Below are 27,870 nucleotides of genomic sequence, written 5' to 3'. Positions count from 1 at the left end.
TTTTGGCACTGTAGAGAAGCTTCTATTTCTTCCTTTTTATCAGTCTTAGTGGGACTGACTGGCAACAACAATTAGATTGTACAGGTTCCAAGAACATAACGTGCTTTGCTAAACCTTTACTGGTAATAAAAGAAAGGAAATAATCTAGTTTGATTCTCAGATCTCAGGATAGCTTTAACCATGCTTTACTTGTGAACTGTGCACATCTTAAAAACTCAGAACACCACAAAATAGGAACTTCATAATGGCTTTTGTTCTTCCCATTTTCTGAGGGAATTTGCATATTAAGATAGCTTCACAAAAAACAAACCATGAAGATGCAGGGAGACTTGCTCTTACCTTGGGTAAGATCTTGGTCTTTATAGATCTGTTGAATAACTGCATTGATGTCTTCAATTGCTTTACGGCGTTCTTCGGTTTTCTTTGTTTTGTTAGCAACATAATCCTGTAAAATATTTGGTATTAACTTCAGCTATACATCTGACCATTAAATGTGGAATTCAAAAAAGCAAAGCACAGCATGTATTGTACTTATTCTACACTGCAGCTGTGCCTTTCAACAGGGCATTTCAAGACCTTTGCAGCCCCTTAACCCAGCTCCAACTGTTCTCTTGAAGGTAGTCAAGGACTGTCTGCACTTTACAGATGGTAAAGTGCAGAGGGTAAGTAATATAATCAAAGTCACAGTGCAGTTGGCATAGAGCTGGGAATAAGAACTAAGATCCTGATGTCCAGTCCTGTGCTCTAATCACACCTGTAGTAGTAGTTTCAGACCTAAGTTTTCATAGTCTTGACTATGTGAACTATCCATTCACATCCAAGTATCAATGTTTTTTTGTTTGCATTTTTTTTTTGTAGGTCTCTGACAACCAACATGAAATAAAGGTGCACTGTTTAGCCTGAAGTAATGGGAAACTTAACCAACAGATTCACCTGGAGGAAGTCAGCTGTCTGCTGAGGCAGTTTTGTTCCAACAAATTTGAAATGCTCCTTGTGGAATTTGCTTTCCAGATGAACGTTCATCTCATCCTCATAGAAGGTCCGATATTTGCACAGTGAACAAACAAACTGAATCCTACCAAGACAAAGTTAGAACCAAGTGAGAAATCAACCCCTAAGCCCCAGGGTTCCATTCCAGGCTCCTCATCAGCTTGAGGATACTAGTCATTTCCTACTAGTACTTAGGGGTACAATTAAAAAAGAGCATAGCTCATTCAAGAGGACAAGTCTTATACCTGGGTTGAATGGTCACATCCTTCCTACAGGTTTTAATACAGATTTTAAGGCCAGAAAGAACCATTAGCAGCAATTAGTCTGACATCTTGCATAACCAAGGGCAAAGAATTGCAATAATTCCTACACCAACTCCAATAATTTATGGGACAGCTAGAGAGGACTTTAAGAAGGATGTCTGTCTTGATTTAAAGATTTTTTTTTCATAATGTAGAATCCATCACAGCCTGTAAGTTGCTCCAATGGTTAATTATCTTCAATGTTAAAGTTGTGCAACTTACTTCATGTGAACTTCTCAAGTTTCAGCTTCCAGCCACTGGATCGCCTTATGCCTTGGTCTATTAGATTAAAGAGCCCTATGGTCAGAGAGCTCCCTGTGTAGGTAACTAAGGGCTTAGCGAGTACTCTCTCAGTCCACCTATTTAGTTTTTTTTTGTTTTTTTTTTTTAAGAACTGGACACAATATTCCAACAGTGGTCTCAGCAGTATCATTCACAGAGGGGGAGATATTGATTAGAGTTCTCCATTTTATAATTAGCTAACAGTCATTTGTACTTTTGCCTTACCAGCTCCCTATGAGGTGTTAAGCCAATTTTACAGATGGAGAGACTGGTACACAGAAGTTCAGGTAACTACTCCTGGTTTTTACAAAAAAGTCAGTGGCAGAGCCAGGGACAAAAGCCAGAACCCAGATGCCAAGGTCCATGTTCTAAACATTAGGCAATCCTTCCAGAATTCTCAGACAGGATGTATACTGTGTCACTGGAAGAGGAAGATGTACCTTTCTACCATGCGATCCCGGTGCCTCTTTTTCTGCCTCTCTTGAGTTTTCTTGCCTGCCTGCAATTTGCGCTTGATTTGACTGATCTCTTCTTGAATTGTTAAAGCACCTAGATGTATAAAGCAGGTTGTGTTTCAGGGCACTATTTGTGAACACCAACTGATTAAGAGGATTCACCTAGACAAGTTTAGTAGCCAACTTGACTGACCCATATAGCTCAGAGATGACAGCAAAAGTGAAGTGTTGAAAAGAGCTGCTCCCTTAACAATTCCTGCTGTTGGTCAATTAAAAGGAGCATTGCAAGTCTATTAACTGATGTCCCATCACACTCTGGCCCAGACTTCAGAAAGGCTGAGCTTGGGCAGGATGGTAAGAGAATACCTCTTCTGATACAGTTTCCTAACCTATCATTTCTGATGGTGATATAATGCCCCTGGTTTTATGGGGAAAAGATGGCCCATTTTAGACAGTTTTAAGAGGCAACCACTCTCACCCCTTTGGCTTCCGTGCACATGGCACACGGGATGAAGGTTGGCAGTGAAATAAGAACTTAATTTCTCCTATGAAAAAATCCCAATTTTTTCAAAACAAGGAAGTAGCTTCCACTGTTATACTGGAATGGTACCTGAGGACCCCTTTGGTTTCCCAGCCAAGGCTTCTTATATGGTTTTTATACTGCTGCCATCACATTCCACTGATAACAACTGCAAGTTAGATACTGTGCTATCAGGTTTCTATTTAGACAGGTTCTTCCTCTGGTGAGAGGTCTCCATGCTTCTCTAAGCAACCCTCTCCCCAGCTGCTACAACAGTGTTGGCACATCAAACTATCCCATGAACTCTACTCTAACCAACTAAAACAATGAGGAGTCTTTGTGACACCTTGAGACTAACACATTTATTTGGGCATAAGCTTTTGTGGGCTATAACCCACTTCCTCAGATGCATGGAGTGGAAAACACAGTAGGCAGGTATAAATACACAGCCCATGAAAAGATGGGAGTTGCCATATCACAGTGTGTGGCGGGTCAGTACTAACGAGGCCAATTCAATTAGGGTGGATGTGGCCCATTTCCAAACAGTTGAAGGGAAAATTACTTTTTGTAATGCTAATGAGGCCAATTCAATCATGGTAGATGTGGCCACATCCACCCTAATTGAATTGGCCTCATTAGCAATGACCCTCCACTCAGTAAGGCAACTCCTGTCTTTTCATGGGCTGTGTATTTATACCTGTTTACTGTATTTTCCACTCCATGCATCTGATGAAATGGGTCATAGCCCACAAAAGCTTATGCCCAAATAAGCATTTTAGTCTCTACGGTGCCACGCGGACTCTTCATTGTTTTTGCTGACACAGACTAAACACGGTTACCCCTCTGAAACCTCTAACCAACTAGTATTTCTCTAAGGTACTTATAGAGCCCCATTCCTATAGTACCTGAATGCCTCACAATCTTTAACACCCCTATCAGACAATGAAATACTTTATTCTGTTATTACAAATGAGGAACAGAGTAAGAGAAACAAACACTTACCCAAGGTCACATGCCTGTGGCAAAGCAAAATTTGAACCCAAGTCTCTCAAGTTCTAGGCTAGCACCATAACCACTAATCACCCTACCTTGTCCATGGGACCCCTCTTCTTTATAGCAGAGAGAGACACTATAAATCTCACGAGACCTATAGCACTGGCTCTGAGCCAGGCAGTCACCAGATGCTGTGCTGGATTTCCCCATGTTTCCTAAAGCACCTCAATCATGACCTGTAACATCCCCTAGCATTCTAGGCCTAGCAGTGTGTCAGACAGATATCCATTAGGGATTATGTACTGTGTACAGAAACCAGTGCAAGCTCTAGAGTGCTGAAAGATGAGAGCTTTAACTCAGATCATCATAATCCACCACCTTTAGATTTGTGTACAAGCTACAGCTCAGAGAACAAAAGGAGCAAGACAGTGCCTGAACCAAGTCAGTCAACAGACTATTACTTGGAGCCATTGCCTCCACAGCAGAGTCCTTTATTGGCAGAAGGTTTATGCTGTACAGAAGTGTAAGGTCTGAAGACCCTTAGCACATCCCTTGATGAAGAAGTTCTTGGCTCATTTCCCAAGAATGCTTTTAAAGAAATTATGTTCAGACTCACCTTTCTCAGAATCTTTTCCTTCTTCATCTTCACCCTCCTAAAATACAATTTCAGGAGGTTATCAGCAATCCCTACCTATAACTTTTGTCTTGGAGAAAGTGAGTGCATACTAGTTTTACATCTCTTAAACATCCTGCTCCCCAAAGAGACTCCCTCCTGACTTCAGATAGCAGGGTTCCCTGTCTGAGGAACACATTTAGCCTGCGAGTTGACAACAGTACAACACACTGTTGATTTCTAGGTTTCCTCTTCCTATTCCTATTCCTAATCATTTTCATAAATTCTCTAGTCATGCATTTTCAGCTCTTTGGAGCAGGGCCTGTGTCTTGCTATGCACCTGTACAGTGGTCCAATCAATCTCTCTTGGGGCCTGCAGGTATTACTGCAATATAAAATAAGTAATCTCGAGAGGATTTACAACCTTCAAGCTTTCTTACATGGAGGATCCAATCACCCTCCTCCTCACCAATCCCAGCTCTCTACCACTGAAAGGTAAGAAGTAGTTCCCACTCTCACTGCAGGAAGATTCATTTAGTTTTTAATGCTGCCACCACAACATTCTGCCCTCAACTCTAGCTACATGGCCACTCATCCACTTCTCTCAAACATTTTGGTCTTTACTGTGAATTACAAGGGTCAGTTTCACTTACAGCTTTGGAGCCCTCCTTCTCTGCTGCTTCTCCTTCAGTCCCTTCCTCTGAAAAGCACATCACAAATGGTCACCATACAAAAAGTAACAGCTGGGTAGCTCAGCAAAGAATGGTATTAACAATTTTACCACCAAATTAAATATTCAAAAGAAATTGAAGTGTCAGAGCCAATTACTACCTGAAACAAAGGCACTCTGATAACGTCACATGACTAAGAGCTAGCTCATTAGGAGTCACCAAAGAGGTTCTTACCATTCTCAGAGTCGGAGTTGTCAGAGCCATCAGTTTTTGCTGCCTTGCTATCAGGTTCATCAGTGCTGTCAGTTTGTTTTCTCTTCTTAGAGGTAGGGTCCTTCTTGATTTTCTTTTTCTGTGACTAGAAAGGAAAATATCAGTCCCCAAATGTACATGCTGACACCATCCCCTGCTAGCAGCAAATAGGTCTGCATGAAGCCACCTTAAAAGGCCTTTATATTGAACTAAACTTCCCAGAAAACACAGTTATGCTTCTGACAGGCAAAGTCAGTCAAGACAGATAACATTTGGCACAGTCCTTCACAGCAACCTTCCTTCAGCATATCAGATTAACCCACAAAACTATAACATTTACTTTCCTAGCTTTACAATAGAGCATCAAAGTTAAACATTCTGGATGCTAAGACTGCACTATGAATGAACGTGGCCTCTTCAAACCATTTAGAAAAAAACACAATGCCAATCAAATAATGCACAGAGGTACAAATTACACTGTGGAAACTAAGTATAGTATTTCAGAGAATAGGGCCCTTTGCACTCAGAGCTGGACAGTGTAGTTTGTTGGGAAGTGAACAGTCTCTATATGAGGTAAATGGGTGGGAGAGGATTGCACAGGTACTTACTTTAAAGTCTGCGTCCCACATTTTCCAGTTTCTCCTCATTCGTTGTTTCATGCCGCCTCCTCCAAAGCGCATGTTTCCAGAGAAACCTCGCATTCCCTGGAACATGCTGAGTTCTGGGATAATGTTGTGGGAGAAGAGGGATGGGAGCCTAGAGGAGCCGTGGGGGCCATGGCCCCGCCCTCCCATTGGCTGTGGCGGCTCATTCCACTGTCCGCCCATGTGCCCGGAATATGAAGATGCCATGGGTCTGTTATTTCGCCCGTCTCTGGCCCAGTTCTGACCCCGCTGGCCAAAGTTGTCCCATGCTCTGTTCTGGTACTGGTCCCTGTGGTTCCCATAGAAGCTGTCATAGCAACCTTCATAGGCATTTTCGGTGTCATGTTCAGCCTCACTGTAATCATAGCCGGATCTGTATAGATCACGGTCGTTCAGTGAAGACCTTGAGTCGTAGGACTCATATGTATTATACCTGCAAGAGTCGCACAGCAAGCAAGGAATCCAGTCAGTAGCATATAAGGCACCACATTACAGCCTGCCGAGAAATGGCAGGAGAAAGATTAAACAAAAACAGAAATGTTCGTCTCATTTATATCGAAAAAGGCTCTGAGGTTTCACTCAACATGGGAGTTTTTCCATGTGATACAGCAGTGGGAGAAGGACATAAATAGAATGGCAAGGAGTAGCAGGGATTCAGTTCAACCTCAGTCCATCACTGAAGGACCACAGTTACCTAGTCAGATTTACATATGCCTGAAGTGCCAGGAAGGCCACACCAAACTAATCTTCAATTTCTGTTAAAATTACTGTGTCACACACTGATCTTTTTAAAAAAGAAAAGTTCCCAAGCTGAGCAAAGGTACCTCAGTTAGTGGTAGCTGTGGATTTTCAACTGTGCAGACATTCAGATTTTCCGATTTCAATTTAATACATTCACTACCCGCCCTCTATTTAGCTATGCTTAAGTCAAGCTGAACAATCCAAATAGTTAAGAACAAATGCAGAGCTAGTTAGGCCACAAAGTAATAGTCCTGCTTCTCTTCCCCTACTCTATTCTGAATTGTTAGGAGGAACGGCTCAGTTTAGGCCTTGTCTACACAACCAAGTTTCTGCGTATGATGCATGGTGTGAATTTAAGCCAACAGTCATACTGGTAAAACCTCATGTGGGTATTTATTCTGGTATAAGAGTGCCTTTTCTTGATTTAGCTTGTGTCTCTTGGGAAGGGTTTTTACCCAGTCAACTTTCCCATGTAGACATGACTTTAGAGTTATTGCTGGTCATTGTAGTTTCCACAAAACCAGTTTTTAACCAGGACAGTTTCAGAAGAAAAATACAAAACCCTGCTGGTTTAAATTCTATAATATCTAAAGTAGTGCCTCTGCACATCTTATGCAATGGCTGACAGACTCAATTTTCAGCAAAGATGATATATCAAAGTTTAAGGGGAGGCTCCACACTCTTCATGATCACATGCTACTTTTCCAGATGAGCCATAGTGTGAGGGAAATCTACACCCAACAAGACAGAACACAAACAGGTTCACACATTACACAAGGAAGCAAGCAAGAACACAAATGTCAAACTAGCACTGACCACTGGGGCACAACCCCCAGTAGTTATGCTCTATAGCAAGGTCTTGAAAGCAAGGAAATTGGAAGGAAACAATGGCAGGAGAAGGAAACACTAACTCCAAAGCCAAAAAAAAAAAAGGAAACAAAAAAAAGCCATTCCATCTACTGATATGAGAAGAATCATCCAAACCAGCAATCACCAAAAATCCTCAGATGGTAAAGATACACGTGCCCATTTACAGTAAGCCAGAGCTTTCAACTGCAGCAACTGAATAGCCCTCCCCACACTCTGCTTTTTAGGAAATGAGACTGAAGGCTAAAAGCTGAGGTTTTCTAAACCACTAATTTCATCCTTTTGTCCCTTAAATGGTTTACTACATTCACTCTGGATATTTGATATCTTTTCTCCAGCAAGAGCTAGAATCTGTTAACAGAGCTGGGTTACAAGCCCAGTATCATCTATCGTGACAGAATTATGCAAGGTATCTTGCCCGATGTTTGGGGCTTGGAGCAGAAGATCCCAATTGTGTGATGTCTGAATAATGGACAAGGGATGGAACATCAAATTCAAAGTTCTCATCTTATGAAATTAGAACCCAAGAGTTTAGTCAATTAAACCATTCACCTGCTGCCTTGCAACAGTACTTTCCACTCCCTACAAGACAGCTACAGATTCATAGATGAGGCCAGAAGATATCAGTGTAATCATCTATTATCTCAAGTATAACAGGCCAAAGAACTTCCCTACAGCATCTCTTTTAAAAAAATATCTAATCTTGATTTAAACGTTTTACCCTTGGTAAGTTGTTCCAATGGTTAAATACCATCACTGTTGAAAATCTGCATCTCAATTTCAGTCTAAGATGTGTCTAGTTTCAACTTGTTTACCTTTGTCTACTACATTAAAGAGGCTGCTATTATCAAATATTTTTTCCCCAGGATGGATTTAAAAACAAACAACAACTCTGATGTACTTTATATGAGTGCTTTTACACAGAATACTCCACCAAAATCTATTTGATGCAAGACTTCAGAGGAGTAATTCCTAAAAACTTTGTGAAGCCTACTGTACATTTGTCCTCTATTCATAAACACGTAGCAATTTTGCAATATTCAAAAGTCATTACTATTGAATTATATTTTTGGTAAACATATCACAAGTTCTCGTGATAAACTTTTTATAAAGTTTTTATAGTTTTAAACTTGGTTGGTTAAAACAAAGTACAGATGCAACAAAAGCCGACCGCAAACAAACCAGAATGCACTCCAACATAAAAGGATAATAATGTATAAAAGTCTCTTGCAGGACATTTCTTACTACTAACAAGCTATGCTTTCATTCTAGAGAAGAGGTTCTGATTTGCTTACATTATATGGAATTTAGTTTAAAGCTATTTTGACAATGTCTCTGCATACTTAGTATTTGAACAGTAGCAAACAAACTTCAAGTTCTCTACAAAATATAGATGTCTCCTCTACATAGATGTAAACCTGATATTGTTCAAATCAATACTTGTACATAAGCAAAATACTCAGATGTAAAAATACTCAGAAATGGATTTGCTGGGATGAATTAATATTTCACATAAACCTAGAATGAACAGCAGTGTTGTAGAAGTATTAAATTTTGAATATAAACTCATTTTGAAATTTAACATGAGAAAATCTTTAAGTGAACAGTCCTTATTACTATTGCATATACTTCAGATTTAAAACATGGTCAAAACGTCACTTGGTCTTTTCTGGACATCTGTACAGTATTCCCAACCAGCAGGCCAAACCTGGAACAAAAATGTCACTTCTAGATTAACAGTTAAGCTTAAAATCAAATGAGGGGCACAGGCAAATGAATGTTGTGGCAATGCTATAGAAATGAAATACATCAGCAGGTTCCCAGATATAGAAATATTAAGGAATCTCTTCTTTATTCATCTCCAGTTTAAAACTGCGAGAGGATTCTTTTTTCCAAGTTAAACATATCCTTCTACTACTGTAAAGATTGCATCACCATTCAAGTACCTGTCACCAGACTATTAAGACTTCACTACTCAAACTGGGATACAAATGACTTATTTCAAAAATATAAACAAAAAGAAGGAAAATCCAGCTAAACTAATTCCCTTTATCTATCTGTTCCTCTTGAAAACCAAAATGTGAAGACAAAGTGAGAATGAGGTCAAAATGAGAAAGAAGTGAGAGGTGGCAACTCTGATAGTCAGTAGAAGTTTAGAGTAGCAGTTCCCTCAGGAAAAGACACTAACCTGTCTGGTACTGAATCTTTTCATCTTGATCTCTAGACTCACCTGTCTCCACTGGAGCCATAATGTCCTCCTTGCATTGTGTCCGTTTCTAGATGAGACACCATATCTAAGCGCTGGTTCATTTTTGCTATAACAGCATCGGCGCCAGTGGAAGCGTTAGGGTCTGTGTCTGAATTAGGCATTTCCCAAGCGTTTGAAGTGGCCATACCATACCCATAATTGCCAGAGTTATCTTGACCGTATCCATAGCCGTAACTATATCCCTCATATCCTGAAATGAGAAAGTGTCATTGAGAATTCCAGTCAAGCAGCTGAGCGAACATTTCTATCCAAGTTCAGACACAGAAGTCCCAAGAGTGCCCCTTCCCCACAGAATGTGGTGGTTTTAATTTACATTTAACCCATTTTTCCCCTTACAAGACACCTGCCAAGGTGTGTTAGTGTATCTGACACCAGGATTTGAAGGTCAAAACACACATGGAAGAAACTTCACACCAAATCCCAGCAATGTAGACTATTATTATAATCTGCCCTAACTAATATTTAACCCTCAATTTTCATTCTTGCTCTCACTCATGGCCAGGGCAGGCTGCAGTGTAGCATACGCAAAGCCTTCCATGGCAATCCATTTGCCTGATAAAAACAGATTCGAGAGAGAAAACATAATCCAGTCACCATCAGAAAGAACAGCTAGTGTGGCATGGACATTTAGGCATGTGTAAAGAGTGTAGGTTGTGTGAGAAGAAATTATAAGATAACGTATTTAAGACGAGTCTAGTTTAGTTCAAAGTGGGCTTGTCTCTATGTCAGTTTGACATGAAATTGTACTGTATCCATACCCAGTTATATTCTGACTTCATAGCATAAAATTCATACCTCTAAGCTAGGCAGTCAGTTCACATTATAAATAGCAGTGATTTGTTCGAATTAGATGACGTTATTGTGTTTGGGGTCTATTCTTCTAGAGATGCATAAGAATTCGTGCAATTCTAAAAATGGAACAATAACCACCCACTAACTTTGACCAGCACAAAATATTACTCGTGTCCCTTCTGTTCCCTCTCTTGCCAACACGTAAATGAAAGAAATGGCCCTCTCAGTTGTATGTTATCTCAGGGGTGATGGAGAACAGCTTCCCCAAATGCAGCCCACGGCATGCTACTTACAAAGCAGATATGGACAGAAAACTGACTAAAATGACATCAGTGTTCTACGCTGTTTTCTCCCTTTTAACTTACATTTTAGGTTTGCTCAGTTCACCCATCAGCATGTCCTACTGCCAACCCTGTAGTTCTAGGATTCTTAGTAACATGCAAATTAAAGCAGAGATTTGCTAATCTGAATTTATGAGTCAAAAAGCTATTGTGAACAAACTGATTTAGTAAGTAAAACAGACAGTACCACAAGATGTACTTTGTTCTAATGTCTTTTGTAGTTTAAGAATATTTAATAGCATTAGGAAGTAGCATGAGCTAGTGGACAGAGCACTTACCTAGGAGTCAGGATACCTCTGTTCTATTCCTGAAATGACACTGACCTAGAATGTCTTTGGGGACATAAGCGCCAACTCCGTGGGTGCTCCAGGGCTGGAGCACCCACGGGGAAAAATAGGTGGGTGCAGGCATCTCCCCGACCCAGCTCACCTCTGCCTCCTCCCCGAGCGCAACGCAACCCCGCTTCTCCTCCCAACACTTGCCACCACGAAACAGCTGTTTCGTGGCGTAACACACTATGGGAGGGAGGGGGAAGGAAAGAGTGGGAATGCGCTGCACACAGGGGAGAAGGCAGGGAAGAGGCGAGGCTCGGGTGGAGATTTGGGGAAGGGGTCCAATTGGGGCATGGAGCGGGTGAAGTTGAGGTGAGGACTTCGGGGAAGGGGTTGGAATGGGGGCGGGGCAGGGTGGGTCGAGCATCCACTGGCACCAGGAGAAGTTGGTGGCTATGTTTGGGGAAGTCACTTAATCTCTCTTACCTTCCCTCTGTCTTGTCCCTTTAAACTGTAAATTCTTCAGGACATGGACTAAATCACAATACACCTGTTCAGTGCCTAGCATAACAGGACCCTGATCTTAGATGGGGACCCTAAGTGATACTATAAACACAAGTAGTAAAACAATGACACTGCTAGCAAGCTCGTTTTGAATGAACCATGAATATTTTCTGGTTTTTACAAAAATAAGTTTTCCAACTAGCTCTGAAGATAGTGAAAAGGTCATAAAATCCTTGGTACAACACTGACTACAGTTTAAACTACCAGTCAGTGACATAAAAAACATACTATGCTGCTCTGCTAGTCAGTCTTTGAGGAGTGGAGAGAGGCTTCCTTGTGCTAATTAAAGCATATAGATTAGTGAGATTCTACCACACAGCTGGACATCGCACTCTAGTCTGAGCACAGCGAGCATGGCCTCTGGAAAAAGACAAGTATTTATAAAGGGAGGCCTGTTTCAAGTTTGGGTCTAAATGCAGACACACTGACGTTTTTCACGTCTCTCTGGCACAAGAACTAGAAATTCAGTCTTCTAGCACGCTGTGATAGCACTTTAACGTTCAGTGCCATTTCACAGAGAAGCGATGTAAGACAAAAAGACTGAAGGATACAAACTGCTGACTTCTAGGAACAGAAATATCTGATTTTGTTAATGCACAGGGCAGAATAGTAAAGACTGTCACAGTTATAGGGGCTCTGCAACGCTGACCGAAATAGAGTTGCATGTGACCTAAGAGGATATTATTCAGGCATGGGGAACAGATTTGAGCTGTGAAAAACTTCAATTTTATAATCATTTTTCTGACTGATAACATTATCATGAAAAAATGGTATTAAGATTTTACTATACTTGCCTCTGTTTGTCCCAGAGTTCCAGTTGCCATAACCTAGAAAAAGACCAAAAGGTGGTCAAAACCCAAATTATATGGCAGAGGTCGGCAACTTTCAGAAGTGGTGTGCTGAGTCTTCATTTATTCACTCTAATTTAAGGTTTTGAATGCCAGTAACACTTTCTAAAAATGTTAGAATGTCCCTTTCTATAATATATAGCTAAACTATTGTATGTAAAGTAAATAAGGTTTTTAACATGTTTAAGAAGCTTCATCTAAAATTAAATTAAAATGCAGAGCCCCCCAGACCGGTGGCCAGGACCTGGGCATTGAAAGTGCCACTGAAAATCAGGTTGTCTACCCATTATATGGTACACTCTAGTTAGAACAGCTAGCATGAAGGAGAATCTATGCTATTTAAGATCTGATCATCAAATGCACCCAAATAAGCCTGATTGTATCTCAGTGGATACCCCTAAAAAGAGATCAGAGCTTGACAAACTTATATTACTCTGGAGGAATTCTGGGTCACTGAGCATACAGAATTCATGTCCTCTGCAGATTAAGGATGGAGAAGCAAAGGGAAGTTGCAAAAGCAGTCATGTGTCCCTCCCCACAGCACAGGCTTGTGGTAACCGGTGCCTGGAGCAGCCAGAAGAGAGGTAAATCACCAGGTGGTGGGGGGAGGGAAGGGGTCCCCCGGTGAGCATAATTTAGGGAGGACAGGGGGTATTGCCCCCCCACCCCCAAACAGAAGCGTGGCATGGGGGGCTGTGCGGGGTCACATGCCACTGCCCATTTCTGCAAGGGCAGAGCTGCCTGCATGATGGAGAGTGCCCCTCCTCAGTCCTGGTGCCAGACAAACTCCTCTTCTGTGTGTGCTGGGAGCCATACTGTTTTCCATACAATGGTGAGTGCCACTGGTGGGTCATGGCAAGGGTGGTGGGAGAGGAGGGGGAGGAGAGGTAGTGGGGAAGAAAGGGGACAGGATTGGATAGGGGGAATGGGATGTAGGAGTGAGACAGGAGCAGGGGACAGTGGGGAGAGGGAGAGGCACTGAAGAAAGGGAGAGGATATGGAAGAGAAGCGGATGGGGGAGGGATCCTGGCGCTGGTGGTGGCAGCAGCAGCTGGGGCTCCCCTATTAAGCAGGTCCATCGAACCCTCACCCTGAGAAACCCCACACCTGGACCCTCACTGAGTCCCAGCCAGTTGCATCCAGACCCCACTCGCTGAATCCCATCTTTCCCCACCTGGACCTCCCCTGCAGAGTCCCATTGTCCCTGCATCTGGAACCTTCCCTGTGCATCCAAATCCTCCATTGAGCTTTCTGCACCCAGTATGCCCCACACAAAACCCTCTTACCCCACATCTGGATCTCCCTAGACTAAGCCCCCCACAGTTGGACCCTGCTGGGTTGAGACTGCCTGCCCATAACTCATGTGCCTGGTGCAGAGGGGCAGAGCTCAAGGGTGTTTCTGCAGCAGGCCCTTCTGCTGTATCAGATACAACCTCACTGCAGAGTCCCTATTCCACGGGTAATCTCCCACCTCTGTGCAGCCAGTGATCTGTGCTCACCACTGCTATGCTGGAGCCTCCACATTTATTTATTAATATTTTAAAATTCTGCAAATTTTATTTCTTGTGTGCAGAAATTTTCTTGGCGCAGTATTTCTTAGGAGTACCATATCCACAACAAGTAGGAAACATGCTCTAGATAGTAGTGTCCTTACTCATCAGTTTCTGTACAATGTTGTTTTAATTCAAGCTGCAAAGATACCCTTCCAACTGGAGAGTTTTTTCTTTCAAGATCTACAGAAAGATGCAGCTTGGAACAAAGACTTATTTGCCCAAGGCCTAGACCACAGCATCATCTTGGACTGGAAAGGAAGGAATCACTCACTAGCAACTTGCTTTGCATCTGGTCATCCAGTATTAAGGATGGGATATGCTCTCCACTGCCTGTGCCCTAACTAGGGTCTGGTTTACAGCACAAACGTATTTGTCACTAACTGGACATAAGGAGGAAGGATAGTGTAGATACTAGTCTAAGAGGTGATACTGGTGGTAGAATGTCTATGCATAATCGGGTAAAGAATGTGAGAGAAGCCAAACATCAAAAATTAAGATGTTTGTACACTAATGTGAGGAGCCTAGGTAACAAAATGGAGGAACTAGAGCTATTGGTGCAGGAAGTGAAACCAGATATTACAGGGATAACAGAAACATGGTGGAACAGTAGTCATGACTAGAGTACAGGTATTGAAGGGTATCTGCTGGTTAGGAAAGACAGAAATAAAGGCAAAGGTGGTGGAGTAGCATTGTACATCAATGATGAGGTAGACTGTAAAAAAATAAGAAGGGGTGGAATAGATAAGACAGAGTCTGTCTGGGCAAAAATCACATTGGGGAAGAAAGCTACCAGAGCCTCCCCTGGGATAGTGCTTGGGGCGTGCTATAGACCACCAGGATCTGATTTGGATATGGACAGAGACCTCTAATGTTTTTAATGAAGTAAATACTAATGGGAATTGTGTGATCATGGGAGACTTAAATTCCCAGATATTGATTGGAGGACAAGTGCTAGTAATAATAATAGGGCTCAGATTTTTCTGGATGTGATAGCTGATGGATTCCTTCACCAAGTAGTTGCTGAACCAGCAAGACGGGATGCCATTTTAGATTTGGTTTTGGTGAGTAGTGAGGACCTCACAGAAGAATTGGTTGTAGGAGACAACCTTGGTTTGAGCGATCATGTGCTAATTCAGTTCAAACTAAACGGAAGGATGAACAAAAATAGATATGTGACTAGGGTTTTTTTATTTCAAAAGGGCTAACTTTAAAGAATTAAGGAAATTAGTTAGGGAAGTGGATTGGACTGAAGAACTTGTGGATCTAACGGCGGAGGAGGCTTGGAATTACTTCAAGTCAAAATTGCAGAAACTATCAGAAGCCTGCATCCCAAGAAAGGGGAAAAAATTCATAGGCAAGAGTTGTAGATCAAGCATCTCAGAGAGATGATTAAGAAAAAGCAGAAAGCCTACAAGGAGTGGAAGATGGGAGGGATCAGCAAGGAAAGTTACTTTATTGAGGTCAGAACATGTAGGGATAAAGTGAGAAAGGCCAAAAGCCATGTAGAGTTGGACCTTGCAAAAGGAATTAAAACCAACAGTAAAAGGTTCTATAGCCATATATATAAGAAAACAAAAGAAAGAAAAGTGGGACCGCTATACACTGAGAATAGAGTGGAGGTTAACGATAATCTAGGCATGGCCCAATATCTAAACAAATACTTTGCCTCAGTTTTTAATGAGGCTAATGAGGATCTTAGGGATAATAGTAGGATGACAAATGGGAATGAGGATATGGAGGTAGATATTACCACATCTGAGGTAGAAGCCAAACTCAAACATTTTAAGGGACTAAATCGGGGGGCCCAGATAATCTTCATCCAAGAATATTAAAGGAACTGGCACACGATATTGCAAGCCCATTAGCAAGAACTTTTTAACGAATCTGTAAACTCAGGGGTTGTACCGTAGAACTGGAGAATTGCTTATATAGTTCCTATTTTTGAGAAAAGGAGGGAAAAAAAGTGACTCAGGTAACTACAGGCCTGTTAGTTTGACATCTGTAGTATGCAAGGTCTTGGAAACATTTTTTGAAGAAGTTAAGGACATTGAGATCAATGGTAAGTGGGACAAAATACAGCACGGTTTAACAAAAGGTAGATCATGCCAAACCAACCTGATCTCCTTCTTTGAGAAGGTAACAGATTTTTTAGACAAAGGAAAAGCAGTGGAACTAATTTACCTCGATTTCAGTAAGGCATTTGATACAGTTCCACATGGGGAATTATTAGCTAAATTGGAAAAGATAGGGATCAAGATAGGGATCAATAAGAAAACTGAAAGGTGGATAAATAACTGGTTAAAGAGGAGATTACAACAGGTCATACTGAAAGGTGAACTGTCAGGCTAGAGGAAAGTTACTAGTGGAGTTCCTCAGGGATCGGGTTTGGGATCAATCTTATTTAATCTTTTTATTACTGACCTTGGCACAAAAAGTGGGAATGTGCTAATAAAGTTTGTGGATGACACAAAGCTGGGAGGTATTGCCAATACAGAGAAGGACCGAGATATCATACAGGAAGATCTGGATGACCTTGTGAACTGGAGTAATAGGATGAAATTTAATAGTGAAAAGTGCAAGGTCATGCATTTAGGAATGAATAAGAATTTTTGTTATAAACTGGAGACACATCAGTTGAAAGTAACAGAGGAGGAGAAGGATCTCGGAGTATTGGTTGATCACAGGATGACTATGAGCCACCAAAAGAACAGGAGTACTTGTGGCCCTTAGAGACTAAAATTTATTTCAGCTTGAACTTTTGTGAGCTACAGCTCATTTCTTCGGACACATAGAATGGAACACACAGACAGGAGATATTTATACATACAGAGAACATGAAAAGGTGGAAGTATGCATACCAACAGGAAGAGTCTAATCAATTGAGATGAGCTATCATTAGCAGGAGAAAAAAAACTTTTGAAGTGATAATTGAGATGACTCATAGAAGGTGTGAGGAGAACTTAACATAGGGAAATAGATTCAACTAGTGTAATGACCCAACCATTCCCAGTCTCTGTTTAAACCTAAGTTAATTGTATCTAATTTGCATATTAATTCGAGTTCAGTCGTCTCTCTTTGGAGTCTGTTTTTGAAGTTTTTTTTTGTTGAAAAATTGCCACCTTCAAGTCTCCCACTGAGTGGTTAGAGAGGTTGACGTGTTCTCCCACTGGTTTTTGAACATTATGATTCCTGATGTCAGATTTGTGTCCATTTATTCTTTTGCGTAGAGACTGTCCGGTTTGGCCAATGTACATGGCAGAGGGGGCATTGCTGGCACATGATGGCATATATATCACGTTGGTAGATGTGCAGGTGATATATATGCCATCATATGCCAGCAATGCCCCTCTGCCATGTACATTGGCCAAACCGGACAGTCTCTACGCAAAAGAATAAATGGACACAAATCTGACATCAGGAATCATAACATCATAAACCAGACACTAGGAAGTTTAGACTTGAAATTAGACGAAGGTTTCTAAGCATCAGAGGAGTGAAGTTCTGGAACAACCTTCCAAGGGGAGCAGTGGAGGCAAAAGACATATCTGGCTTCAAGACTAAGTTTGATAAGTTTATGGAGGGGATGGTATGATGGGATAGCCTAATTTTGGCAATTAACTGATCTTTGACTATTAGCAGTAAATATGCCCAGTGGCCTGTGATGGGATGTTAGATGGGGTGGAATCTGAGTTACTACAGAGAATTATTTTCTGGGTGTCGGGCTGCTGAGTCTTGCCCACATGCTCAGGGTTTAGCTGATCGCCGTATTTGGGGTTGGGAAGGAATTTTCCTCCAGGACAGATTGGCAGAGGCTGTGGGGGAGGTTTCGCCTTCCTCTGCACCGTGGGCATGGTGCACGGGTCACTTGCTGGAGGATTCTCTGCATCCTGAAGTCTTTAAACCATGATTTGAGGACTTCAGTAGCTCAGACATAGGTTAGGGGTTTGTTACAGGAGTGGGTGGGAGAGACTGTGGCCTGCGTTGTGCAGGAGGTCAGACTAGACTATCATAATGGTCCCTTCTGACCTTAAAATCTAAGATAGGTGCCATCATACCAGTGCAGAACATGGATTAGCTGCAATGATAACCATGGCCAAAACAGTCAACGCTATTTGATTTTAACCAGAGTTTCTGAACCCTTACTGCAAAATCCCTAGTACACAGGAATCTCCCTGCTGGGTTAGGTTGTGAAAGATTCAATAGGTGGGAATTGCCCTAGGTGGACTCCCAAATTCCTATCCAGACCCAGAGTAGGACACTGGATCTGCTACAAAGAGTGTGCATTTCAGAGAAAGGAGCAGGATTTGTCACCAAAAAAAGTTGTGAACTGCCTTTATCTTAAATCATAGTATCGCAGATTAGGATTGTAAGAGACCTCAGGAGGTCATCTAGTCCAACCCCCATGCTCAAAGCAGGACCAACACCAACTAAATCCCAGACAGGGCTTTGTCAAGCAGAGCCCTTAAAAACCTCCACCATCTCCCTAGGTAATCCATTCCAGAGCTTCACCACCCTCCTCGTGAAATAGTGTTTCTTAATATCCAACCTAGACCTCCTGAACTGCAACTTGAGACCATTGCTTCTTGTTCTGTCATCTGCTACCACAGAGAATAGCTGAGATCCATTCTCTTTGGAACCCCTGTTCATGAAGTTGAAGGCTGCTATCAAATCCCCCCCTCACTCTTCTCTTCTGCAGACTAAACAAGCCCAGTTCCCTCAGCCTCTCCTCGTGAGTCATGTGCCCCAGCCCCCTGATCATTTCCGCTGCACTCCGCTGGACTGTCTCCAGTTTGTCCACATCCTTTCTCTAGTGGGGATCCCAAAACTGGACACAATACTCCAGATGGGGCCTTACCAGTGCCGAACAGAGGGGAATAATCACTTCCCTCGATCTGCTGGCAATGCTCATACTAATGCAGCCCAATATGCAGTTAGCCTTCTTGGTTACAAAGGTACACTGTTGACTCATATGGAGCTCTCATCCACTGTAATCGCCGCGTCCTTTTCTGCAGAACTGCTGCTTACCCAGTCTGTCCTCAGCCTGAAGCAGTGCATGAGATTCTTCTGTCCTAAGTGCAGAACTCTGCACTTGTCCTTGCTGAACCTCATCATATTTCTTTTGGCCCAATCCTCCAATTTGTCTAGATCACTCTGGACCCTATCCCTACCCTCAGAACATGCTGAGGGTGCAATCCATCCCATTATCCAGATCATTAGTAAAGATGGTTAGGGGTATGGAATGGCTTCCATTTGAGGAGAGATTAAGACGACTGAGACTTTTCAGTTCAGAAAAGAGACGGCTAAGGGGAGATATGATTGAGGTCTATAAAATCATGACTCGTGTAGAGAAAATAGATAAGTGTTGTTTACTACTTCTCATAACACATTAATAGTCAGCAGGTTTAAAACAAATAAAAGTATTTCTTCATACAACATATACAACCTGTGGAATTCCTTGCCAGAGGATGTTGTGAAGGCCAAGACCATAACAGGGCTCAGAAAAGAACTAGATAAATTAATGAAGGATAGGTCCAACAATGGCTATTAGCCAGGATGGGCAGGAATGGTGTCCCTAGCCTCTGTTTGCCAGAAGCTGGGAATGAGCAACGGGATGGATAAAACTTGATGATTACCTGTTCTGTTCATTCCCTCTGGGGCACCTGGTACTGGCCACTGTTGGAAGACAGGAGGGAGGGGGTGAGGGATAGCTCAGTAGTTTGAGCACTGGCCTGCTAAACCCAGGGTTGTGAGTTCAATCCTTGAGGGGGCCACTTAGGGATCTGGTCCTGCTAGTGAAGGCAGGAGGCTGGACTCGATGACCTTTCAAGGTCCCTTCCAGATCTGGGAGATAGGTATATCTCCTATTAAAAAAAAAAAAAAAGCCAAGTAAAATGGTCCAAAAAGAAGAAAAACAAATAGAAGCAATCCAGAAAGGGAAATATCCCTTTGGTATGAGTGGCAGAGAATCCAAGATAGCAACCCAGGCATACAAGGTGCTTCCAGGGGATCCTTTCGTCCCTCATCACATTTCTGATGGTCAAGCAGAAATAGGGTTACCAGATAGCAACTGTGAAAAAATGGGGTGGGAGGTAATAGGTGCCTATATTAGAAAAAACCCCAAAAAACGGGACTGTCCCTTTAAAAATGGGACATCTGGTCACCCTAAAAAGAAACCTAGTCTCAGCTGCATGCATATTTAGGTTACATGAACACAATTAACACTTCCTGCCACTGATCTACTGCTTCTAAACTCTTCATCTTCCTCTCCTCCCTCAGGTCGGCCCATCCCATGTGTTTCCATGTCTGGTAGCCGAAAACGCGGTCTTCTTGTTCCAGATTCACCTCCCCAGGATTATTCTTGCATCTCACAGCTCAACAAGAGAGGACATCTCAGGTATGCTGAAAATGTCAGGAACCTGAACAGCCCACCTTCTGAGAGCTAATTGCTCCTTATAGTTTTATCCTGGGTGACAGAAGCCCTGATCCAACTGCACTTAAAGTATAAGAGAGGACTACCAAAGACTTCCAGAGGAGCAGAATTAGGTCCACAGAGAGTACTACTATAATCAGGACACTAGATGGAATCCATTCCAAGAGGGCACCAACATCCATTGCTGGATACTCTCTTTATTCCATTGCATGAAAAGAATGGGATTTCTCTGCTTGCCTCACAATGGGGCAGAACTCCCTGGCTATTTCTTTTCATTCAGAAGCTATCATGGACACGTTCTAGACAGGGATTCAGCATGTTTCAGTCTCTATAGTCATTCAATACCAGGTTTCCACTGCCAGATCTCAACCACAGTCTGGATGGACAACTGGGGTAAAAAGGGGATTCAACTGCAAGATTGTTGTGAAGATCCATTGCAGCACTATGAGATCAGTGCATGGAAAAGTTTACCTAAGCCTTCAGAGAAGGAAAGGGAAGAATAAGTTATCTTATTAGATCTCCTTGGGCAATTTAAGAAAGAAGAATTAAATTAGCTAAATTGGAATTTAGCCAACATCTTTCCTCGGCAAAACACACATTCAATATTAGGCCTCTCCATGCTGTTTTCAATATGAAGAAACTACCCCACTTAGAAGGACAGAGCAAAACTCATCCACTATTTCCTTTCTACCATGGGTTTCTTCCCTGGACTCCACCCAATAGACCTCTGCCCACATGTCAGTAACTCCTTCCAAGAAGCAATTCAGTTCTTCTGGCCACTCATTTTGAGCTCATGCCAAGCCACCTTTTGCTTTGTACTGATGGCTGGGCTGACACCAAGAGCATTCATCACGTGTTCCACATTAAAACATAAGCTCTTTGTAGGAACCTGTTATAGCAAAGCAAATGAGTGCACGTCTACACTCAGGGTCCCAGAGCCCAGGCTCCAGCCCAAGCCTGGACATCTACATTACAATTTTATAGCCCTTGCAGCCTGAACCCTGTGAGCTTATGTCAGCTGACCCAGGCCAGCCACAGGTGTTTTATTGCAGTGTAGATGTATCCCAAGAGCTACTAGTCTCCTGGCTCTTTTTTATGGAGCTTTAGTCTGTCTCTATTATGAAGCCGAGCACATTTTGGAAGGTTCTGTCATTTGGGAGTAATTATCACATTAGAACAATTCAGGCTTTGGACACATCAAACTGAAATAAACCAGGATCTTTTGTAGACCAAAATCACCTCTCATTTGTGAATGGCAAGGAATTCTGTCGACATTTAACAATTTTTTTTGGTCCCCAAAAGCGTTGAGAATTTAAAAATATTAAAATATAAAAAAGCCTGGAGAGTACCCCATGCCAGAATGATCCCTCTAAGAGTTATAGTTTGAAATAGTTTTCCAGATATGTGGACTCTCTACTCAAATCCTATGCCACCAGCGCTCCCAGCTATCTCCGTGACACCACTGATTTCCTGAGAAAACTACAATGCATTGGTGATCTTCCAGAAAACACCATCCTAGCCACCATAGATGTGGAGGCTCTCCACACAAACATCCCCCACGCAGATGGAATACAAGCTGTCAGGAACAGTATCCCTGATGATGCCACAGCACAATTGGTTGCTGAGCTCTGTGACTCAATTATTTCAAATTTGGTGCAATATATATACCTCCAGACCACTGGCACTGCTATGGGCACCCCACCTGGCCCCACAATATGCCAATGTTTTTATGGCTGACCTGGAACAATGCTTCCTCAGCTCTCATCCACTCACGCCCTTTCTCTACCTACGCTACATTGATGACTTCTTCATCATCTGGACCCATGTGAAGGAGACTCTGGAAGAATTCCACCACGATTTCAACAGCTTCCACCCCACCATCAACCTCAGCCTGGACAAATATACACGGGAGGTCCACTTCCTAGACACTACGGAACAAATAAGTGACAGTCACATTACCACCACCCACCCTACACCGAAAACCTACTGACCACTATGCCCACTTTCATGCCTCCAGCTTCCATCGCAGACATACCACACGATCCATCATCTACAGCCAAGCATTGAGGTACAAATGCATTTGCTCCAACCCCTCAGATAGTAACTGACACCTATAAGATCTTCACCAAGCATTCTCAAAACTACGATACCCGCACAAGGAAATAAGGAAACAGATCAACAGAGCCAGACGTATAACCAGAAACCTCCTGCTGCAAGACAAGCCCAAGAAAGAAACCAACAGAACTCCACTGGCCCTCATCTAAAACCTCTCCAACGCAACATCAGTGATCTACAATCAATCCTGGACAGCGATTCGTTGCTTTCACAGGCCTTGGGAGGCAGGCCAGTCCTCAGTCACAGACAACCTGCCAATCTTAAGCATATTCTCACCAGCAACCACACACTGCATCATAGTAACTCTAGCTCAGGAACCAATCCATGCAACAAACCTCGATGCCAACTCTGCCCACATATTTACACCAGCGACACCATCACAGGACCTAACCAGATCAGCCATAACATCACTGGTTCATTCACCTGCATGTCCACCAACCTAACATACACCATCATGTGCCAGCAATGCCCCACTGCTACGTACATCATCCAAACTGGACAATCCCTAAGTAAAAGGATAAATGGACACAAGTCAGATATCAAGAATGGCAATATACAAAAACCTGTAGGAGAACACTTCAACCTCCCTGGACACACTATAGCAGACCTTAAGGTGGCCATCCTACAGCAAAAAAAAACTTCAGTACCAGACTTCAAAGAGAAACTGATGAACTTCAGTTCATTTGCAAATTTGACACCATCAGTTCAGGATTAAACAAAGACTGTGAATGGCTAGTCAAAGCAGTTTCTCCTCCCTTGGTATTCACACCTCAACTGCTAGAAGAGGGCCTCATCCTCCCTGACTGAACTAACCTCATTATCTCTAGACTGATTCTTGCCTGCATATTTATACCTGCCTCTGGAAATTTCTACCACATGCATCTGACGAAGTAGATATTCACCCATGAAAGCTTATGCTCCAATACATTTGTTAGTCTATAAGGTGTCACAGGACTCTGTCGCTTTTTACACATCCAGAATAACACGGCTACCCCTCTGATACGTGTCACCACCTAAATGTGTTTTCTAGGCGAACAATGATAAAAATATATGTATATTGAATCATTACGATGTTCTACTCCTACCCCCACCTCCTCCTTACAAAGTAATCCTATAAGCCATACAAGCATTAACACACATCTCAGATTAACGCTTCAAATTCCACAAAAATGAAAACTGAGAAAGTGTCCAGCAATATATTTTTGTTCAAGTTTCAAATCTATTAGTAGTCAAACCATTTACTAGATTCCTTTCAAGTGCAGATTAATTAGCTCTTAATATTTGCAACAGCCTACAAGATTGCAGTCAAGGAGTACATCCTGAAAACCTTCATCTACCAATATAAAATGAATTCTTGTTTTGAGGAGGGCTACAGGCGTCACATCATTTTTACCCTATTTCTACATGAAAGCACAAATATAAAAGACTCTCTCTACAAACTATATAACAGACAAGCAAAAGTTCTATAGTTCCTTCCAATACACACCACATCAAAGCTCTTTACCATACTAAATAGGGATTCTTAATTTTTTATCCTCTGATGACCCCCCAAATCAACCACTTCTTCTATAATGCCACATCCCAGAATCTTTTGTTCTGTTTCAGCAAGAATGAGCAGTTTGCTTTTTCAAGTTCCTTCGCATATGGTGGAGAGGGGAAGGCACTCAAAGCAACAGAGGCAGGGGTACACACAGAGAACCCCCAGTTTGAGGGTGGGTTGCAGAGACTAAAATAGAGGGGGATGCGAGGGTGGCATTCAGGGAACTCGTGGGGGAGAAAGAGGGATACAATGAGCTGGAGGTGCATGTTATGAGCCTGACATACAGAAGCAACAAATTCTATGACCCTCTAGTTATATTATGTAGACTGAAATAAGTTTTTACAGTCAATTATTTCATATTTAAAAATACATCAAGCAAAATTTGTTCATAACATTTTCCATAAGAAAGTACAACTTTCCCCTATAAGATAGATTAAACTGAATAACTGGAGCAATTTGTATTCAGAAGGTCCTTCAAAACCATAACAAATGGAAACAGTTTTTACATTAAGCCTTAGCGTCTGTAGAAAACGATAGCAGTTCCATGACCCTAAGTTTGAGAATCGTTGCTATACATGCACAGCACTGAACAGGCTGCCACCTTGGGGAAGAAAGGGAGCAATCTGGTGGCCAGCTATCACAGTGCACAGTTGAGGTATGAGTATAAGTGAGAGATTGTCACCACTGATCAAGGCGAACCCCTTATATTTAGATACAAAAGTGTCAGGCCATGCAGGAGTTACAAACCCAATTATAATATTAAATTTGTCCAAAATTGCAGAACTGGAAGGCAACATTTTGAACATTCCAAATACAACAGAGTACATCAGAATAAGGCAAATTTCATAACTAGATTAATAGTCTTTTAGCAGTACAGTATTATTGAGTCCGAGTTCTGTGTTACAGACCCTACATCACTAAGGTTAGTACTTTCCCTGCCTCCCCTCAACCTCTCTCATTTTATTTAATACAAAACATGTAACCCAGCACATAAGGGCAGTTAATTGCAACCACACTGAGGAAGAAGAAAAAAAAAATCTCAAACCTGCAGCAAAAAGTAGCAAAGCTACAAATTCTGGGCTCCCAGCCTAATCCCTGAGACTCTGTACAGGACAACTTCAACTACACAATCTTGAGCTACCCTTTCCTTTGTTTCAACAGAGGTTAGAAGAAGCAGGGACTGATGCCCCTCTCATATGCAGAATCTCATGTGCCTTGTCACCCTGGCTGGGTATAAATCTCAATTTCTCTCTCCCGAGCTCATCAGCTGAAAGATGCACGGGGAAGGGAGGAATCTGTGCCAGCTTTATCCTGCTTATTGCCCCCTCGCATCCTCCAGCTCATTAGCCAGGGATATTGGTACCAACTTCTTCTTTATTACATACCCTCTAAAGCCTGTGTGAGGGAGAAAGGAGAGAAGATACCACCATCACCTTCTCCACCCTTTTAATTCCCCACTCCTTCAAGCAATGGTGAGTATGCGAGGAAGCAGTGTAAATTTCTTCCTCCGTCCACCACTGACAAGACGATGCAGAGACGGTAAGGTAAGGGTATAATCAATTCCACCTTTACTCTCACTGTCTCCATTACTCACAACTGACAGAGAATATTACCAGTGCAGGGTTTCCCCCTCCCTCAATGCTACATACAGGGAAAAGCATGTCAGCTCCTTCTCTAGTTATTATACCCACTCACCAGAGGCCCACTCAATGTTATGTATGGCAGAGTAGTACTGCCAATGCCTCCTCCAGGTTATTATATCCCACCAGAGCCTGTGCAATGGTGTGGGTGTGTCTCTGTCCCCCACCCCTTGTATATCTTCCCATATGTCCAAAATCCATGTAATGCAAGATGGGTGATGGTGTATGTGAGGGGTGTCAGTGGCTGATCCCCCCGCCCCTGGCAGGCCCCAGGCAATTCTGTTATGTGGTGTGTGTGGACTGGTGAGTGCTAGCTCTGCCCACACAGTACTTCACAATGCAGCTGAGGTATGTATGGGTGTGTGTGTGTCAGTGCCAGACACACCCCCACCCAAGCTCCATAACACACTGTGTGGTGAGTAACAGGCCCCCTGTAATGCTGTGCAGTAGGGGTATGGGGTCAGTGCCCCACCAGGCCCCACACTGTACGGTAGGGGAACGGGTTCTGCACCAACACCCCACCAGACTCCATACCTGTCCCCCTGCAGGCCCATACTATGCCATGCACCAGAGGCTCAAAGCCAGCGCTGTGCCATGCAGCAGGGGGTCAGGGCCCCCTCCCCCCTTAGGGCCCGTGCCAACCCCCGTACCGTGCCATGCAATACAGTGGGGGGGGGGGGCAGTGGCACCAAAGGCCAGGGCATGGCATGCAGCAGGGATCGGGGCCAGGGCCAGCCCCACCCCCGGTGCCCAGGCCATGTTTGCGGTAGTGTATCAGGATCAGTGCCAGCTCCAGTCCCCTCAGGCCCTGTGCCAGGCGGCAGGGGTCGCGGCAGGGGCGGCGGCGGCAGACCCCCTGCAGGGCTATGGCCTGTTTGTGCTCTGGGTCGGGGTCAGAACCCGCCCGACGACCCCCACAAGCCCTATGCTCATGAGGCGGGTGGGAAGTGACGGTCAGGCCCCTTCCACCGTCACCCCGGCCCCACGGAGGGGGGAGCGAGCGACTGGGCCAACCCTTCGCCGGGCGCGGGGGGAGAGAACTCGGAGTAGGCCCCGCAGGCCGCCGTGAGGGACAGGAGAGGAGGGGCAGCGCCGAACCCCCCCACAAACGGGGGCAGCCGCCATCTTGCACCCAGCCGACCCCCGAGGGCCCGGCCCCCGCAGCCTCACCTGAGTAGCTCATGACAGCAGCTCCACGTCCCGCTCTCCCCTCACACACCCACCACCAGCCCGCGGCTGCCTCCTGCGACGGACGGCAACGGCAGCTGCCCAGCCCCGCCTCCCGACCGCATTGGACGCGCTGCTCCGCCCTCCCGCAAGTCATTGGTGGCCGGGGCTGCCAGCCCGCCCTATTCTCCTCCCACTGGGGAAATTTCCCGCCGGGCTCTGTTGCCGTTAGAAGAACAAAGCCATCAATCAAAATCACTCTCACTTTCCATAGGCTAGACAGATGTAAATCAAGAGCCGCTTCAACGGCGAAAGGTGGACATGAACGTCAATCGAAAAGATTTTAACAGCTCATTGGTCAAGATATTTGTCAGTCATTAGACGCCCAGGCAAGGAGGGGGGATTGGGTAAGAGAACTGTCGATCAGGAGGCAGAGTCAAGGCGATATCCTGCTCTCTGGTTGGTTAGAAGTAGGCAGGCTAGGTTGGCTTGGGTGTACACAGCGGGGACGATGGCAGCTCGGCGGGGAGGTGATACATGGACCCTTCTTAGGGCGAGGTCTAAACCCAGGCTGGCTAGCCTACGGTGCCTCTGCAGGCACATGGGGCAATGCAGCTGTCAAAGCCTTCGTGTCGGGCTACCTGACGCCTTCTCCCGGCGCCGGGCTACCATCCGGGCACTACCCCCAGGGGCAGGATCTCCAGCGCGGCAGCTGCACGCCACGAACAGGGACTGGGCTGTGCTGGGGAGGGCACCACAGCCAGAGCCGGCTCTAGGCACCAGCTAAAAAAGCAGGTGCTTGGGGCGGCCAATACCAAGGGGTGGTATGTCCGGGTCTTCTGGGGGAATTTGGCGGCAGATCGCTCAGTCTCTCTCAGAGCGAAGGACCTGCTGCCAAAGAGTGGAGTGGCACAATCGCGCTGCCAGGGCTTTTTGTTTGTTTGGCCACTTGGGGTGGCAGAAAACCTGGAGCTGGCCCTGACCACAGCGGGCCAGGGGAGGCTCGGTG

General features: G+C 43.8%; 1 protein-coding gene across 1 annotated transcript in view; it reads right to left on the bottom strand.

The window, feature by feature from the left end:
• Positions 1 to 26,968, bottom strand: part of AKAP8L (A-kinase anchoring protein 8 like) — a 52,821-nt gene extending 25,853 nt beyond the window's left edge. Inside the window, exons 1-10 of the mRNA XM_030545439.1 lie at positions 26,865 to 26,968; positions 12,363 to 12,395; positions 9,561 to 9,789; positions 5,687 to 6,155; positions 5,061 to 5,184; positions 4,809 to 4,855; positions 4,159 to 4,195; positions 2,015 to 2,123; positions 934 to 1,075; positions 340 to 445 (exon numbers count right to left, since the gene is read on the bottom strand). Coding sequence (XP_030401299.1) covers positions 340 to 445; positions 934 to 1,075; positions 2,015 to 2,123; positions 4,159 to 4,195; positions 4,809 to 4,855; positions 5,061 to 5,184; positions 5,687 to 6,155; positions 9,561 to 9,789; positions 12,363 to 12,395; positions 26,865 to 26,877 — 1,309 coding nt within the window. The 5' untranslated portion in view covers positions 26,878 to 26,968. The remainder of the gene's footprint in view (positions 1 to 339; positions 446 to 933; positions 1,076 to 2,014; positions 2,124 to 4,158; positions 4,196 to 4,808; positions 4,856 to 5,060; positions 5,185 to 5,686; positions 6,156 to 9,560; positions 9,790 to 12,362; positions 12,396 to 26,864) is intronic.
• Positions 26,969 to 27,870: the final 902 nt, after the last annotated feature.

This window comes from Gopherus evgoodei, unplaced genomic scaffold (genome assembly GCF_007399415.2).
Source record: "Gopherus evgoodei ecotype Sinaloan lineage unplaced genomic scaffold, rGopEvg1_v1.p scaffold_37_arrow_ctg1, whole genome shotgun sequence".
Lineage (NCBI taxonomy): Eukaryota > Metazoa > Chordata > Testudines > Testudinidae > Gopherus > Gopherus evgoodei.
This window is presented reverse-complemented; position numbering and strand designations above follow the sequence as displayed.